General features: G+C 37.2%; 1 protein-coding gene across 1 annotated transcript; it reads left to right on the forward strand.

The window, feature by feature from the left end:
- Positions 1-525: 525 nt before the first annotated feature.
- Positions 526-1916, forward strand: LOC127260351 (mitochondrial uncoupling protein 5-like). Its single transcript, XM_051288069.1, has one exon. It carries the CDS (start codon positions 780-782, stop codon positions 1719-1721), a length of 942 nt encoding a protein of 313 aa, XP_051144026.1. The 5' UTR covers positions 526-779; the 3' UTR covers positions 1722-1916.
- Positions 1917-19137: the final 17221 nt, after the last annotated feature.

A 19137-nucleotide genomic window follows, 5' to 3' on the forward strand; every position in this document is an offset into this window, starting at 1 on the left:
CAAAATATATAGTACGTTACCCTCATTAATTTGTTGCATTATTTTTCCACTAATGGAAGAATAAATTCTCATTCATGCATGTAAAGTCGCACCGATGTCAATTATTTCTAATTAATTTATTTAATGCTTCACTAGCTTTTTTCTTTTCTTTTTTTTTTTAAAAAAAATTTAAATAAAGAAACATATTTCAAAGGTCAAGTTTTTTGTTTCCAATTCATTTTTTCCGCGTGTTTTTGAGCCAGTTGGCCAAATTAATAAAATATTGGAAACTTCAACGACTGACCCCCACCGTAATAGACCAATCCGCGTCCAATACAGCTTTGCCTTTTCGTTTACACAAATAATTAATAAGTTTAGGGGTTACCCCGTAATTAAAAATCTATTCAATAATTTACAAGTTCCTGGAACAAATCCTGACCGTAATTTTTTGTAAAATTAACGGCTCAGATGTATCGGGTGTGAATAGCGATGAAAACCTAGTGGGCTTCCTTCTTCTTTCCGGTTGCCCTATAAATACCACTCCGCCCCCATTCGCATAAATCATCATTCGTTTCTCTTACGGCATATGTCTCAGAGACCTAACGTTCCTCACTTCTCCTCCGTAGCTTTTGGTCTCCATTCGCATCTCCTGGTCTCCAGTGAGATGAACTCCACCTCGAATTGGTGTGTTGATTGTTGATCTGTGGTTTTTGGATTCCGGATTTGTTTGTGATCTTCGATTTTGGGTGGATTTGGATTTTTTGAGGAGTTAGGGTTTTTTCCCCCAATTTTGAGTTATAATGAGTTTGAAAGGATTTGTTGAAGGAGGCATTGCCTCAATTGTTGCAGGATGCAGCACACATCCGCTGGATTTAATTAAGGTTCGGATGCAGCTGCAAGGGGAATCGGCGCCGGCACAGTCTCTCCGCCCTGCGCTCGCCTTCCAGAATTCCTCCGCGCACCACCTGCACCTTCCACCGCCTCCGCGTGTTGGGCCGGTTTCCGTCGGTCTGCGGATTGTTCAGCAGGACGGCGTCGCCGCTTTGTTTTCCGGAGTCTCCGCCACGGTTCTCCGCCAGACGCTGTACTCGACCACAAGGATGGGGTTGTACGACGTGATGAAGAAGAGATGGACGGATCCGAACACCAACACCATGCCGCTGACGAGGAAGATCGTCGCCGGATTGGTCGCCGGTGGCATCGGAGCCGCCGTCGGAAATCCGGCGGACGTGGCGATGGTGCGGATGCAGGCCGACGGACGCCTACCGGCGGCGCAGAGGCGGAACTACAGGAGCGTGGTGGATGCGATCACGCGGATGGCGAAGGGCGAGGGGATTGGTAGCCTGTGGCGCGGGTCATCCCTTACGGTGAACCGCGCGATGATCGTGACGGCGTCGCAGCTGGCGTCGTACGATCAGTTCAAGGAGATGCTTCTAGAGCATCACGTGATGAAGGACGGGCTGGGGACGCACGTGACGGCTAGCTTCGCCGCCGGGTTCGTGGCGGCGGTGGCGTCGAATCCGGTGGACGTGATTAAGACGCGCGTGATGAACATGAAGGTGGAGGCAGGGGCGGCTCCGCCGTACAGCGGCGCCATGGACTGCGCGTTGAAGACGGTGAGGGCGGAGGGCCCGACGGCGCTCTACAAAGGGTTTATACCCACGATTTCCCGGCAGGGGCCCTTCACTGTGGTGCTCTTTGTCACACTGGAACAAATCCGGAAAGTGCTCAAAGATTTTTGACCACGTCTGGTGGTTATATTATTTTTATCGATGATGATGATGACGACGACGATGATGCCGAACAAATTATACTATTATATACACACATTATTAAAGTATTCCAGCTACAAGCCAGCATCAAAATATTAAGTTGAATTCACTTTTAGGAAAATGTACGCACTGATTTCACAATATATTTTCATTCAGTTTATACTATTTATTTTTCAAAAAATATTACATAAGTAAAAAACATTAAATCAAATATAAATTTTTTTTTTTTTTTTGAACTTTCAAATTTTAAAAAATTTCTATATAAATCAACCTCTAATCTATTATTTATTAAAGTATTATTTCTTTTTTTTTTAAATTAATAATAGCAAATTATAATTTTTTAATACTTTTTCCCGCTAGAAAATATACATATTTTTATTTTATGACTTTCAATTACATTAACTATTTTTTCCATAAATATTCTTAATTTATATCATATTATTATTTTTAGACAAAAAAATAAGTGCAAAAATGTCATTACATTACTTTCAATTATTCATTATAATTAAAATACTATTATTTTTTAAATATCGCGCCAAAACTAAAATGTATATATTGTAAGTGGATGGAGGGAGTAATTAATATTTTTTTTATTTAATATTATTATTATTAGAAAAAATAGCAAAAAACTCTATTATAGTTTTTCGAATTCGTTGAAAACCTCTGGTCGTTTTAAAATTCTAAAAAGCCTATTTATGTTTATATAATGTTGCATATTCTCTCCCTTCTCTAAATTTGAATAACGGAAGTTAAATTTTATTGATCGTTATATCCTTATTTATATATATTTTATTTTATTTTTCTCTCTATCTTTTTTTTTCGTCTCTTCTTTCTTCTTTTCTTCTCCCCAACAACACTTCGATTTTTTCATCTTCTTCTTCCTCAAATTCTCTTCACAAGCGCACTAGGTTTTTCTCCAATTTTTTATTCTTCTTGCAGCTCCACCAGGTTTTTTCTTTTCTTCATTTTTCCTATATTTTTTTCCTTATTCTTTATCTCCAATTTTTTTTTTTTAATAATGAAGAATTGAAAAATAATAAGAAAAAAAAGAAAATGACGGGGCAAAACAGAGCTGGAGCAGGGAAGAAAGGAGAAGAAAAAGAAAAAAAAAATGAAAAAAAAAAGGTTGGACTAGGTTTTTTTTTTTTTTTTTCCTTCAATTTTTTTTTTTTTTTTTTTCCAATTTTATTCCGTACTCATTTTTCTTCTCCAATTCTTCTTGGTTTTTTTTTTCTCTTTTTTTTCCTCCAATTTTTTTCTTCTTTCTCTCTTTTTTTCCCCAATTTTTTTTCTTTATTTTTCCTCCCCAATTTGCTTTCTTCCTTAATTCTTCTTTAGCACTTCTTTTCGTTTTTTTCGATTGATTTTAAATCTGAATGTCAAATTGATTTATTAAATTTTTGGGATTGGTAAAACAGAAGAATAAATTGATAGTACAGAGAACAGTAAAGAAGAAGAAAGAATAAGAAAGAAGAAATAAGAAATAAGAAGAAGCTGCTGTAAAAAAATAATCATTATGATATTTTAGTAATTTTATATAGAAATATATCGATTTATATAGCAAAAATTGCATAGCAGACGCGTAAAATACAATCGCCCTTAAATTCTAATGGACGGGGAATTTTTTGCAATATTTTGGAAACTACAAGTAGATTTTTTGGAATTTTAGAATTTGGCAAATTTGCTATTTTGCCTTATTATTATATACAAATTTTACATTTTTATATCTTTACATTTTATCAATTCTAGTTTTTTTACTCATTTTTTTCAATACTTAATATAGTAATAATTAAGGATGCTTTTGGTTGCAAATTAAAATTTGAGTTTGGTTGAATTTTTTGGTTGGATTTGTTGTTAGTTGATTTTTTAATAATGATATATTGATTGATAGTTAATTAAAATAAAATATATCCATAAATTTAAATTTAAATATAATATAGATTAATATTTTGTTTTATTTTTTACAATATTAGTAAATTTTCTTTTGAAATATTTGTTTCCATACAAAATTGTGTAGATTAATTTTTATTTTTTCATCGGAATGATCAATTTTATTAAATTATAGTAATATAACACTTTTAAAAGTCTCTTTTTTTTTAAAAAAAAAAAATAATAGAATAATATTTATTTTTATAAATTTTAGAATGATATAAAACTTTGCAAACAAAAATACTTTTTTAAGGTTAAACTGTTTTTTTGGTCCCGTAACTGGACCCCTTTATCATTTTAGTCCTATAAGTGGAACATGTTGCAAACTAGTCCCATAAGTGAAAAATTTTCTCTGTTTTAGTCCTCCGGCGCCGGAGACGCCCGTGTGGCTCGCTGGAGGTGACGTGTCCACCAGGTGTCCCGCCAGGTCAGCGACACCTGGCAGACACGTAGATTTATTTTTTTTTCATTTTTTTAATTTTTTAATTTTTTTAATTGTACCAAATAAAAAAAATACAAATCAAAATTTAAAATAAATTAAAAATAAGTTTTAAAAAAATTTTAAAAAATGAAAAAAAATCCACGTGTCCGCCTGGTCAGCGACACCTGGCGGACACGTTACCTCCGGCGAGCCACGCGGGCATCTTCGGCGCCGGAGGACTAAAACAACGAAAATTTTTCACTTATGGAACTAGTTTGCAACATGCTCCACTTACAAGACTAAAATGATAAGGAGTCCAATTACAGGACTAAAAAAAAACAGTTTATCCTTTTTTTTTTTAAGAAACTTTTGAAAATAGGATTAAATATATTCAAATTTTAAAAGTTTAACGAAATTGTACATAATAATGATGATTGAATACACTTCTAAAATTAACATTGATCAAAACAATTGGCATAAATGAGAATATGAAGTTTGAAATCAAATAACCAAACAAACCACCCTTAATTTCAGTTACAACAACATAGCCTTCTTTGAAATTAATTTGATGAACACAAACCCTTTTTTTTTGCCAACTGAATTCACTCTGGACTCTCAATTGCAATTGAGGACGACACAAATTGGCGATCGACAACGTCTTCAGATGGACGATTCAGCTACGGGTGTTCCCTTCAGTAAAATGTAAATGCTCCTTTGGCGACGTCGGACCTCCAGAAATCCAACAACAAACCCCGTCAGACAGAACAGATCCAAACAGTAGCATGCTTCACGGGGCATTCACGAACAACAGCTTCAGGTCGACCAGGCGACTCCTCGGGGCATCAGACATATAAATCTCAATTGAACACGGCATATGAAGAATGAATGTGCTCTATAAATCTCAATAGCGTATCATTGGTGCTCTTGTTGAGAGATGGCTGAAGGTTCTGAATTTCGCGGAGTGATAACTGAACAAATGAATCGATTGTGGCTGCAATTGGAAGCCCTAGCGGCTGAAATTTGATTTGTAAAAAATCAACAATCTTTTGGGGCTCACCAGACACATGATCTTGGAAATCAGATCGTTGCAGCACGGGGAATTGCTTCTAGGTTACGATCTATGAGATTGGACTTCCTGAGATTTGATGGAAGCGATGTAGATGCTTGGATCTTTGCAGTTGAACATTATTTTACCTTGCATGGCACACCGGCTGAGCAACGACTACTTATCGTCTCCTTCCATCTTGATGGGGCTGGGTCGGAATGGTTCCGTTGGATGAAAGGTAATAATTTAATAAATTCATGGGATAGTTTTTTGGCTAATGTTTGGACCATGTTTGGACCATCACAATTTGACGACCCTCAATGTGAGTTATGCAAAACCCTTCAGCGGGACACTGTGTCTACATATCAGGCAGAATTTGAGAAATTTATTAATAGGGTGACGGGATTATTAGATAGCTTATTGATTTCATGCTATGTAGCCGGATTGAAGCCACTGTTACAATGTGAACTTTTGATTGTCAAACCAACATTATTGGGAGAAGCCTTTGCCCTCTCCAAGCTTTATGAGGCTAGAAATGATGAGATTATGAGGAATTTCCACACATATAATAGAGGGGCGCAACCATCTAGTGTGGGTCACAGTACATGTACTGCTTCTGCTCAGCCTCGACCTCTACTATATTCCCTGCAAGCTCCAAAACCGTCCTTATTATTACCGGAATCTAATACCAAATCCCCTCTACTCCTTACTCCACAAACCACACCTCAAATTTCCTTCTAGATAATTACTCCATCGGAAAGGCAAGAGAGGATCGCAAAAGGTCTTTACTTTAATTGTGATAAAAAAAATAGGCTCAAGGGCATGAGTGCAAGAGTCATTTTTATTTAATTATGACAGATGACAATGATGAAGCGAACCCAATAGAGGACAAGCCAATCGTGTAAGTAGACATAGGTGATGAAATGGTTGAAACTGGAGATGTTTCCATTTTGAACTCCTTGATGAGTCACAGAAGTCCACGTTCGTTGCATATTTTGGGCACAATTAATGAGAAAGAAATAAAAGTACTTATTGACAGTGGCAGCACTCACAACTTCATGCAACCATCGATGGTCGAAAAATTACGACTCCCTGTTCGACCTATCAAAGCCTTCAAGGTGTACATTGGCAGTGGTGACTCATTAGTTTGCTCTAGCGTGTGTCCTCATGTCGAAATTCTTCTACAAGATGTCAAGTTTCTCGTGGACATATATGTGTTACTCATAAAAGGTGCTAAATTAGTCTTGGGAATGCAATGGTTGTAGGGCTTAGGCAAGGTAACTCATGATTATGCTAAACACTTGATGGAATTTAAGCATAAAGGAAAACCAGTTATGCTGAAAGGTTTGGCACAACTTGATGCCCATATGATTTTCTTTCAACAAATGCAAGCCTTGCTACAAGACGATGAGGTCTTTGGGCTTTTCGAATTATATGCTTATGAAGCTAGTACTGAATGACCAACAATCAAATTTCTTGGCCGAGAGGGTTGCCAAAAATTGGATTGTATAGACTACTCGTGCCAACAATGTGCACATTCTTTTTCGGAAGCCCTATTGAAAGAACTCTAGAGTTAAGCGTGCTTGCCCTCGATAATTTGAGGATGGATGACCCTCTAGAAAGTCTCCTAGGGTGCGCGCGAGTGAGGATAGAAGCGCGCTGAAAGAAATTGTGTTGATTTTTAGGGCCAGTCTACAATCTCGACATGCCCGACTTTGCATTGCTTGCGGGTTGGGGTGTCACAGAATCACTCGATTTTCTGAAAGATTTAGATTCTGTCTTAAGGAAGAATCTTCAGAGGATTTGTAGAGTTTGTGATCTTATGTGAGAGGAAAATCGAAAGAGTATAAGGGTTTTAGAATTATTTTGGATTTTTAAATATTACAAGGGTCAGAGTGTAATCTCAAAAAATATGTCGTAATTGGTCGCAATCACATGGATAGCCTACAAATTGCTTCAGTTGAGACTCATAGAATCTAACCTAAAAATAATTTAACCTATTCTAAAATGAGATGAATCTGACTATAATGTGCTTAAAAAAAAAAAAAAAAAAAACAATAACTCAAAAGCATTAAAACTCTAATAAAGGATATAAATGTGTTTGGTTCAGTGTAGACTCGTGAATCCTAGAGAAGTGCTTAATAAATGTTTTTTAATGTGTCCCATTAAATAGAAAACCATTATAATCATTTGAAGAATTAGGATTGTAGATTCTCACAACACCATTGGCTAAGACTTTCTTTACAACATAAGGTTCTGTCCAATGCGACTTCAACTTTCCACAAAATAAGTGCAATCTAGAATTGTAGAACAAGACTACGTCTCATTCTTCGAAGTGTTCATGGAAAATCATTTTATCATGATAAAAATGAACTCATTTCTTATAGATCTTGACATTCTCATATGCGAGGGAGCGAAACTCATCCAAATCTTTCAAAAAATTCATTCTCTTCTCTTGTGTAGGTAGGATATCAAAATTCATAACTTAAATTGCCTAATATGCTTTGTGCTCTATTTCTAAAGGCAAGTTGCATGATTTCCCATAAACAAGCTGAAATGGCGGCATCCCGATCGGGGTCTTGAATGCTATCTGATATACCCAAAATATATCATCCAATTTCAATGACCAATCCTTCTTGTTTTTGTTGACAATAGTTTACAGAATTGTTTTAGCTCACGATGACTCACTTCAATTTGACAATTGATTGTAGATGATATGTAGTAGCAAGATTCTAATGTACGTTGTACTTGGAAAGAAGTGCAACGAATCATTTGTTGACAAACTAGGTGCCACCATCCCTAATAAATGTCCTGGGAATACCAAATCCTGAGAAAAAATGTTTTTGAATAAATTTTGTTACCTGGATCGCATCATTAATAGGGCTGCAGTTGCTTCAACCCACTTGCTTATGTAATTACTAGGACCAAGTTGTAGAGGTTCAAATGGGATTTCAGAAAAGGGCCCATGAAGTCAATTCCCCATACGTCGATCATATCAACTTTAAAAATGCCTTGTTGTGGCATCTCATCACGTTTAGTAATAGTACCCAATCATTGACATGCATTGCATTATCTAGAAAAAGTCTGAGCATCTATATGTATAGTTGGCCAATAAAATCCGGATTGAAGTACTTTTACGGTTGTCCTTTGGCTAGCGAAATGATCACCAACATTTGATCCATGGAATTTGTACAAAATACGTTGTATCTTTGATTTAGATATATAGCTTCTGATGATTCCATCATCGCCAAAATGGAATCCTCTCAGAATTAGTGATTGACAAGGCTTAGAAACTGTTTTCCTTCTGTGAAATTAAGATGGGAAGAAATAATAGCATTGGCATGGTAGTTGGAAAAGTCCACAAACAAAGGTGAAATACCGTGCAAAAATTACAAATTTTTATTTGGAAAATATTCATTTATACCTAAACAAATGATAGCCTGCTAAGATGATCAACCATTGAATTATCTTGTAGAAGGAATACCCATCAGATCAAATACGGTTTGAAGTTTTCTTTTCCATCAAATTTCTAAGTGCAACATGATTATTATAAACAATTATCTTGGATCCAACTAGATAAGATTTGATTTTTCTCAAATGAAAATACAATTGCAAGGAATTTCTTCTCAATAGTGGTGTAATTGCACTGGACACCATCCAGAATCTTACTAGTATAATGAATAACATGTTACCTCTGTTCCAGTTTTTTACCAAGTACAACTCCAATTGTTCCATCACTTGCATTGCACATTAGCTCAAATTGTTGACTCCAATCAGGAACTTGAATAATGTGGGAAGAATAATTCTTTCCTTAAGGCATTGAAATTTCTTCCCACACTGTTCCGTCCATAGAGAAAGAGTATATTTGCATAGCAGTGTTGTGATAGGTTTTGAAATTTCAATGAATCACTTTTGTGAAAGTCCCGAGTCTACCTTGCAGCATGATTTACTTTCAGATTCATCTAACTAGCTTCTATTATGTTACTTATATTCATATGTTGGTCAAAGTTATCACAAAGTACTTCGCGAAGTAATTATCTTACATATGCATCAGCCGTGGGTAATGGTGCAATGGAGAAATTAAGATATTTACTTAAGGGATTTAAAGAATTGAATATTGCAACTACATTATCAATTTAACAATGTGTTTACACTACAAATCTATAAATTTATCTAAGTGTATAAATTAAATGGGATGGGTGGTGAGCACACGACTCATGTCATGAGTTCTGTTGAACACCCGCTTCTAAGATTTCAAAACTCCTTACAGCTTGAGTTTTTTTTTTTTTTTAATGCAAGTGCGATTTAAAACTTGTGTAATCTTTTTAATAAGCAGAAATTGAATCCTATTTATAGGCACCGACAAATATTCTAGAAGATTGGTGATACCATTTGATAGCTGGCGAATTGATTCTTCATCGTCCAATCCAGCAGATGCAAATTATTAATCAACACCCCATATTAGTTTGACATGGATTGAGACGCGGATATTCATCAGCTTAGCCTTCCTTAAAAAATAGCTTTCCAGTCGATTCTATCACCTACAAACATTGCAACGAAGCATTGCATATGCTAGACGGCATTACTTATCAAAACACTTTCTTATCTCTTCATTTTCCTCCATAAAACGTATCTGAAGCACTTAAAAAATACCAAGGCATATCAAATGACACAAGAAAGTGATATCAAAGTACAACTACCAAGGCATTTTGACATAATTAATGGCAATTTTAGTCTAAAATTGCGACATATGCTTATAGAAATTGCTAGAAAAGTATGCCCAAAATTAGTATTATCAGTTACCCCCCTAGGAAGTCTCCCAAAGTGCGCATGAGTAAGGATAAAATGAACTATAAGGACTTGTGTTAACTTGTGGTGCCAATCTACGATCCCGACATGCCAGGTCTGTGTGGCTTGCGGGCCAAGGTGTTACAGTTTGTATCAGAGCCTACCTGCGACAACCCACAATCGTTGACTTGACTGTTGAGGGGCCTAGAAGTTGATGGATTGTTGTAGTGCAATGTGGATGTTGTATTCTTTAGTGGGGAAAGATATGATAACCCCGAAGTTGAGCCGGTGTTAGATAGACTCCAGTGTATGGATGAGGCAAAGTTAGGGCCATTCGAGATTAAATAGAGATTAAATAGATTAATAGTGATTAAATGGAATTATTAGAGTACTTATCTCAATAATATGACATTCCTTTTCGGGAGTCCCACTAAGAAAACTCTAGATTTAAGGGTGTTTGCTCTAGAGTAATTTTAGGATGGGTAACTTCAGAGCTTGTCGATACACGTTATTGTTATAGCGCTTGTGTGTGACATACCTGTATTTTGGGGTGTTATATTATATATCACCATAAGATCCATAACTATGGGATGATTAAACCTGTATAATAGTAAGTGTTAGTACTTGATCAAAATATAACAATTTGTTTCATTAAACGTCGACGTGAAATATAAAAAATATCTCGAGTTATTGAGTGAAATTCATAGAATAAGTTGAGTACCAGTGATAAAGTGTATATTATTATGTATTTTTATAAATAAATTATAAAATATAATTAATATTTTGGATAGATATCTACTCATTTTTCACATGTTATTGATTTGTGCAAGGGAATGGAGTAATTCGCGCCCATGCCAAGATTTCGATCAAAGAATTATGAAAGTGCTTGATTTAAGCTCGCATGTTAAGGAAAGTGATGGATTACGGGAATTGAGGCGTAGTTGTTGGCGTGATTGAGAGGGAGCGATTGAAGACCCATCATCTATAGAAGGGGGCTCAAGGCCTTGGATGAGATATCACAACTTACACTCATATTTCATAGCTTGAAGGATTGGGCAAGGCATTAGAATAGAGCTAGCCACCGGGAGATCATCATTATCTTCATTTTATTGCTTTCTTTATTTTGAGCATGGGTAGTTAGGTTTCTTTATTCTCGTCCAAGGGTTAATGTAGATTTCGGATTCAGATTTGTGAGATTATGTTTTGATTTGAATTGAATATTGTTTATTTAATTGATATTTATGTAATTTATATGATGCATGCCTACAATTGTTTTATTTAATCTTCTATCGCGGCCGGATTTTTTATTGGTTTAGCAATTGTGTACCATTCAAACATTTGCATCCATAATTGTGCAATTGTTTGATAAATTGACAAATAGGTTGACAAGATTAGCCTAGGAATTACATAATCAAATAATTTAATCATTTCACAATTGATTGTGTTGACATTGAAAGAATTTTTTTTAATTATTATTATTGATTTTCTTTTCTTTTTTGGTGTACTTACTTACAAATACAAGAAAATACCTCTTTTATAGGTACTACAATGGAGATATATAAAGAATAAACATATATAAAGAAATACACTGTTTTCATGGAGCTGTAATTGAGGAGAAAAAATTGTCGGTTACCGGAAAAAGATGAGATGATCCCATGAATTTCTCAATCATAATTTCCCCTTTTTTTAACACTCCCCCTCAAGTTGAATAGTGGGATCTTCAAAATTCAACTTGACCAAACAATCGTTGAATATTCTCCCACTAACCGGTTTTTTCAGAACATTGGTAAGCTGGTCTTCTAATAAAACAAATGACAATTCAATGATCTTTGCATTATTTTTTCTTTAATAAAGTGTATGTCCATTTTTATATGTTTCGTTCGATCATGTTGAACTGGGTTTTCTCATATTTGGATGGTTGTTTTATTATCGCACATGATTCTGCTAGTTTGTTTAGGGATGAAACCAATTTCTTATAACAATTTTAGAATCCATAAAAATTATGCTACTCCCCGTGCTATTCCTATGAAATATGCTTCAGCTACCACCTTTTGTTTTTTGCTTCTCCATGTGACAAGATTGCCACCGACTAGAGTGAAGTAACCGGATGTTGATCTTCGATGTCCTTTATCTCCTGCTCAATCTGCATCTGTATATACTTGAGTTTCTAGATGCCCATTTGATTCGAATAAAACACCATGACCAGACGTTCCTTTGAGATATCTAATAATTCTCCACACTGCCTCCATATAGGGGACTTGAGGTTGATGCATGAATTGGCTTACCACTCCTACAACATATCTATATATGGACGGGTATATGAAAGGTAGGTCAACTTACCAACAATCCATTGGTATTTCTCTTTGTCTGCCAACTTTTCTCCTTCTTTCATATGAAGTTTTTTATTTAAAGCCATAGAAGTATATATGGGTTCACAATCGATCATCCCTATTTCTGTCAACAAGTCAAGAACATATTTTTCTGACAAATAAAAATTCCCTGCTTTGACCTTAGTACTTCAATTTCAAGAAAGTATTAAATCTGCCCAAGTCTTTCATCTCAAATTCTGTAAATAAGTTTGTCTTTATCTTTTTCATTTCTTCTTCATTGTTTTATGTAAGTATCATATCATCAACGTATATAATTAAGCAGGTTATGAGTTTTTTTATGTGCTTAACAAACAACGTATAATCTAAATTACTATGTTGAAACCCATATTTCTTCATAGCTAAAATGAATATGCCAAAGCACGCTCGGCGGGATTGTTTCAATCCATAGAGTGATTTTTTCATGCAAAAAAATTGAGGCAAAATTGTTGATCTTGCACCTGAAAAAAAATGTATACGTCTCTGGTTCGGCCAAATCATTGGAAGGATCCACATAGCAAGTTCCTAGTCACAAACTTCTAGTGCTTATGTCGAAGTTCCTACATCAGTAGCTTCATCAACCATACCAACTCCAAGAAAAGTAGTCCAAGTACCGGCCGAATGGCTGGCATATTTTCAGCAAATGAACAACCAACAAACTGGGGTGGTGCAAACTATGTTACGTGATCAACAAAATTTGATGCAGAACATGCTCAATCAAGCCTTTTCAAGAATTCTTCTACAACCTGTTGCTACATCTCCAGGGTTGTCATCCTCCTGTCTGTAAGCAAATTTTTGTCGGCCCATCTTATGTGGAAGTACTATCCCAAGTGCTACCGCCCTTAATAGGATGGATAAAGAAAAGACTCATTTTATTTATTTTAACAACATTCCTTATGAGCAAGATTCGATATTGTCCCTCCAATATTTTCATAAGAGGAGGGACCAGGAGGTCAGGCCCATGACCCCATTATTATTCCTGATCACCCTTCACTGAGGGTGGATCCTAAAGAAGTAGCACAAATTTTGAGGGTACATTTCGAAACGAATCCCTAGATGGCTAATCAACCAGCCTATTAGAGGTTGTTTTTAGAAAGGATCACTAATGAACATCCTCTTCCAAGAAATTATTGGCCTCCCGATTTGCATACATTCTCTGAAGAAGATAGTGTGCTTCAACCATCAATCATGTCGGAAGGTTCACAGACTAATTATAAGAAGTTGGGAATAATTCTTACTTCAAACTCCAACTGTTCGGATTTTCATTAACCCAAACGACATTCTCATGGTTTGTCAAGCTTCCACCGGGGCAAATACAGACTTGAGAAGGTTTAGAAGCTGCATTCGACATGTTTTTTTAATCTGGTCCCAATAGTGTCCCTTACCGATCTTTTGAAAAGTAAATAGATGCCAGAAAAGAACGCTCCTCAATTCATTGAGCATATTTAGATAATCAAAGGGCATTGTCCGACTGCTATCGATGAAGGAAAATGACCAACCTAGTTGTCCGAAACATGTATGCGCGATTAAGAAAAGCCTTTATGTTTAACGATATTGAAAATCTAGCACAATTAGCCTTTAAGACATGTCTGTTAGAATCGTTGTTCAGAGAGATGGATAAGGCGAGATAGAAGAAATGACAACAAAAATTGTCAAAGGGAGACCATACGTGTGTCCCAGCTCAAACCTATTCCCGAAATGAAGTTTAACAAAGATCAGCCTACATTTGATGTATCCAAAGTGGATAAGATCTTCGAGATCTTGGGGGACGGACAAATTCAAATTCGTAAGGGGCAACAACTCGCAACCAAGGAAGAGATCAAAGGAAGACCTTATTGTAAATGACACAATTTGTTCACACATAGTATGAGTCAGTGTAAGCATTTTCAAAATGAGATACATAAAGCAATAAGAGATTGACGATTAAAGTATGATACACTGGGAGTGGAACAATAACCTTTCCCGAAGGTTACAGTTGCAGTTGCAGGCGCTAGAATAAACATCGAGGATCGGAAGGTCGTGGCTTAGATGATTCAAAATAAGGAAGAACTTGGACCACAAGAAATTGAGGTGGCCGAGAAATGGTACCAAGTAGATGGATCATATGATATAGAGGCCAAAAGGACTCATGCAAAGGCAATAAATGCGCAAGCTAAACCACACTGATCCTGGAAAATAGAGTCAAAATAGAAAACCCCTACCTATTGATATCGATCCCGATTTGCAAGAATGAATCGCACTCAGATTTGTAATGCCAAATACAGGTATGCCATTTTATAGGAAAACGGGCCATACATAATACAAAAAATGCAAAAAAGGGAAAGATTCAAAATTCCCAAACCGAACTGGAGATCTCAGTCGATGCTTACACTAACCAAAGGGTGGTCAAGATAATTGATGAAGGCAAAGACACAAGTCCAGAGGTCTTAAATGAGAAGGCTAAGTTTTTTCGGGCCAGTTCTGCCGACGTATTAACATCAATCTGAAGGATGAAGGATCAGAAAAAATTCATGAAGCCACTTATGGTTCTTTTGGTCTATCCAAAATAGAAACACTTATGAAGTTGCAAAGAGTGCCGAACGAAGGTAAACCTCTTCCAAACTCTTTAGTGAACAGTTTTTCCCTGTTACAAGTTAGCATGATAGGATGCATCTGAGCGAAGAGGAGCTGCATTGAGCTGAGGATCAAAATCAAAATCACTAGCCATACCCGACGCATAATCAAATTGTCCACCGCGGATAGTACTCGCCCCATCCCTGAAGGAACGAGCCCACATCTGAAGCCACTCTTCGTGAGTGGTCATATTTGTGGGAAACCAATTGATAAGGTATTTATTGACAACTGAGTAGTATTCAATGTCATACTATTGAAAAATCTCAAAAAGTTGGGCAAGAGTACGTCCGATTCTTCCCCAGTAGATATCAAGATAACTAGATTCATTGGTCAACTGACCAAAAGGAATGATGGTTGCACCAATCAAGGTTGGGCCGAAGACCATCTCGATGGTTATCTTTATTGTGGATACATATACAACATATTCAGTGTTATTGCGGAGATATTGGATCCATGCATCGCAGTGCGTACCTTTCTCACTCCATCAACAACTAATGTTTTGGGAAGGCAATTAGGTGTTGAAAATGAAAGCTAATTCTAATCCTTTATGCTCTTTAAATGAAATAGAAGAATATGTGTTGTATTCAGGCTATGCTTTTACTAACATTGGTGAACGAATACCCATGGTAGAGCTTCAAGCTCACCAGTCAAGGGTACTTGTTCTTATAAAGAACAAAACTGAGGATTGATGTTTACTGGGGAGAAGTTTGTGGGGTTTTTAGCCGACTTTGGCATCAGGTTGCAGCACTCATCTCCCTATTGCCCACAAGCTAACGGCCAAGCCAAAAGATCCAATAAGATTGTCATTAATATCATTAAAAAAATGATAAGTAATAATCCCAGGAAATGGCATGAGTTGTTACCTCGAGCCTTGTGGGCACACCACAATAGTATGAGTTCGACTACGGGTTTCTTACCCTACCAACTCACATTCGGGCATGATGCAATTTTACCGGCCAAAGTTAGGGTCCAAAGAACCCGAATTGAGTTGATTGTTCCTAATATTGATGAAGAATATCAACAAGGGATGATGCAGTAGTTGAAGCTTTTGGACACCACCTGACTGACGGAAATCGACCATATGGTCAGAAAGAATCACGTTCAAGCCAGATATTATAACAAGAAATTTAATTTCAAATCTTTCAAGGAACACAATTTGGTATGGAACACCATCCTGCCTACCTACTAAAAGGTCGATCAGCTCGGGACATGGCCCCCGAATTGGGAAGGGCCATACATAATACAAAGAAAAATCAGGAATGGAGCTTTTATTATTATTGATGGAGAAGGAATATCAGAACATGAGAGTATTAATGCTAAATACTTAAAAAATGTATTATCCTGCATTTTCAGGGTAGTCTACAGAATGATTGAAAGTTTTTATTTTAGAACCGGGCATAGGTTCATACCTATTGAAAGGCCGGTTGCTCACTATCCGAAATGGTGATGCAGGTATTGTCTTCCTCAGATTCGGAACCTTTGCCCCATTGGTTTGGCAGACGAGTGGGTTCTTCATCCAGGAGGTCTTCAAAGTTGAGATGATATTGTTCCCATTGTTGTTGCATTTCCTCGAGATCGCAATTGGTTCATTCTTTCATATCATCAAGTGACTGACATTCTCTGTCTATAAGGACGCACAACCGAGAAAAGGATGCCCATTATTGCAAAAACACACTGTTCCAGCTAAGATCGGGCAAAACAACTATGATGTGGTGCTCGATAAGATCCATGTGGTGATCTAGATATGGGATTTGACCCAAAATGTCTTTAAGAGTTACATAACTGTCAACTATACGTTTCATCAAACGTTTAACCCGATGCAAAGTCTTTTGGCTTCTCTAGGAGAATTTGAACATAAAGTCAAGTTATTTCAGCACTTGAATTAGGTCTTCAGCATGGGGAAAACCGGGTGTTGACCAACCAAAAAAAATTGTAAGGCATTTTTCCCAATTCCAATTGAGTACGCGAATCTGGGGAAATGACATGATGGAGATTGTGTGGGTTGAAGCATGCTTTACTATGTTGGGTTTTTATACAACATAAAGCATCATGTTAGGCTGAATCATGCAAAACAAATGGAGCAACTTTAAGTAAAGAAAAAAATCCGAGTTTTGTGTTAGAAATGGAAAGGAAATTAGGTTAATGAAATATAATATTTACAAAAGAGTGTCTAGTACAGTTTGAATGTCAAGCCACTGTTAGGCCAGAGAACCAAACCATTTTCAGGCTAGAGACCTATCCCATTCAGCTTTCTCTGAGCATATGCAGAGAAGTTCGCAACACTTGTTCCGCTTCGGCCCGACGTCCCTGTTGATCTTGGATATTCCCCTACTCTTCGGTTAAGCACTGGTCAATTTCGGCCAGTGCTTTCATGGCCTTCCAGTTGTTGATTTAGCCGATCCATCTCTCTCTTGGTATTTAAGATATCTTCCATTAGAGCATCCTTATATGAGAGAAGGATGTCGATGCGCGATCGAGAGTGGTCGATGGCATCGTTGATCTTGGCAATAACTTGTTGCATGGAGGTCGGGCCAGGTTTCGGTTCATAGGATTCGGTGGTGGATTATATCTCAAGCTAGGAAAATTCAGAACTTAGCTCTGTAACTCTCATGTATATTCCAGCCAAAATTTGACTACTGTTCAGATCGATATCAGATATGACAATCAGCTTGTATAGAGCGTCAGCTAGTTTTTTAAGTTCTGAATCCGACAGGTCAGCCAAACTTTTGTTGGAATATACCGATAATACCTCCCAAATATGGTTGAACAGAGTTAGTAGTACCAAATGTTTGATATCCCCTTGTCCCTAAAAGAGAGAGTGGATTAGGAATCTTGATTCAAATTTTTAGTTGGGGATAAACGTTGGGATCACGAATGTTTCCTGACCGATCATTGAGGTTTGGACACAAAGGGAAGGCTAAGTGGCAGTCTTGCGAGCTAAGACGGTCCCCTCTGCTAAGGCAATCGGAATCTCATGAAGCACAAAAGTGGTAGATGTTCCGACTTAGGTCCAAGTGTCGGTAGGGGGCGGCGGACAAGATTCCTGAAAATATAGAAGGGATTAGCATTCAGAGTATAAGTAAGTTAGACACTGATGGTTATGGGATACTTACACCCATTTTCTTTCCAGGTGCGACCAACTTACGGTCGGAAAAATGTGAAAAGGGTGGTGTGGGATTTAAGTTGGAAACTGTCACTGCATGGTCTCTGAAGGCTTGCCTTGCAACTGATGCCTCAATCGGAGGGTCATTCATCAGCGTTTGAGTAAGTGGAGAAGCATGGTGCTCGGAAGAAGGATCCTGAAAGAGGCATGTGAGGCTACTACTAAAAAAGATAATGAGTGATAAACAAAATACATTATAACCACTCGTGATGGGCGGATTGTTCGTCTCGGCGGTAGACAGAGAAAGAGAATGAAGTAAAGGTATGTTGGCGGCTTCGGTCGGATTGGTGGTTTCTAGACCTAGGGCATCGGTGGGCGGATTATTAGGTTGCTCTACTGTGAGCCTAGGAATTCTTTCGGCTTCGTCCCTGATGGCTACTAGGGTCATGTCTACAGTTGGCTCGGGGTTAGTCAGTCCTAAAGGAGGGTTGGTACCACCCATTATGGTTAGGGTTGCACAAAGTTAGGGTTGCACAAAGTTATATATATAAAGCGACAAAGAATAATGATATACCCGTTGAAACTCTTCGACAGTCTCCGAAACCAGCAAGAAAGGGGTATAAGAGTTGGAGGTGATGTAGATTAAGAGCTAATCGATTAGGGTTTTATCTAGTATGGTCTGGCCAAACCGTTAGGGGTAAGAAATTGAGGTTTGTAATGGTAGGAAGAATAAACTTTCTTTCTCCTTTCAAGCTTTTTACTTGAGAAGAGGGTTCGGCTTTGAGGGCAACATCCTAATAGAAGGTATAGGTCAAGTGTGGAAGATCGAGAGGGATAGGATATGGAAAATCATTTGAAGGGATTGGCCAGAATAGTTCAATAACATAAATTGTGTAATTTCGGTAGGGAAACTAATGTATTTCGGTTGGGTCGGTTGTGATAATGAAACATATAGTATTTATGGGATCAAATAAGTGGTTTCGGTAGGGGTAGAGTTGAAGAAGGGCTAGACCGAGCATACTGCCGGGGTTTGGGACAATAGAAGAATGACCGAAGAAAAGAGAAAGGAAGTAGAGTCGTAACCATAATTCTAGAAACCAAAAGGGTCCCGAACAAACAAT

This window comes from Andrographis paniculata, unplaced genomic scaffold (genome assembly GCF_009805555.1).
Source record: "Andrographis paniculata isolate CXL003 unplaced genomic scaffold, ASM980555v1 Contig61END, whole genome shotgun sequence".
Taxonomy (NCBI): Eukaryota; Viridiplantae; Streptophyta; class Magnoliopsida; order Lamiales; family Acanthaceae; genus Andrographis; species Andrographis paniculata.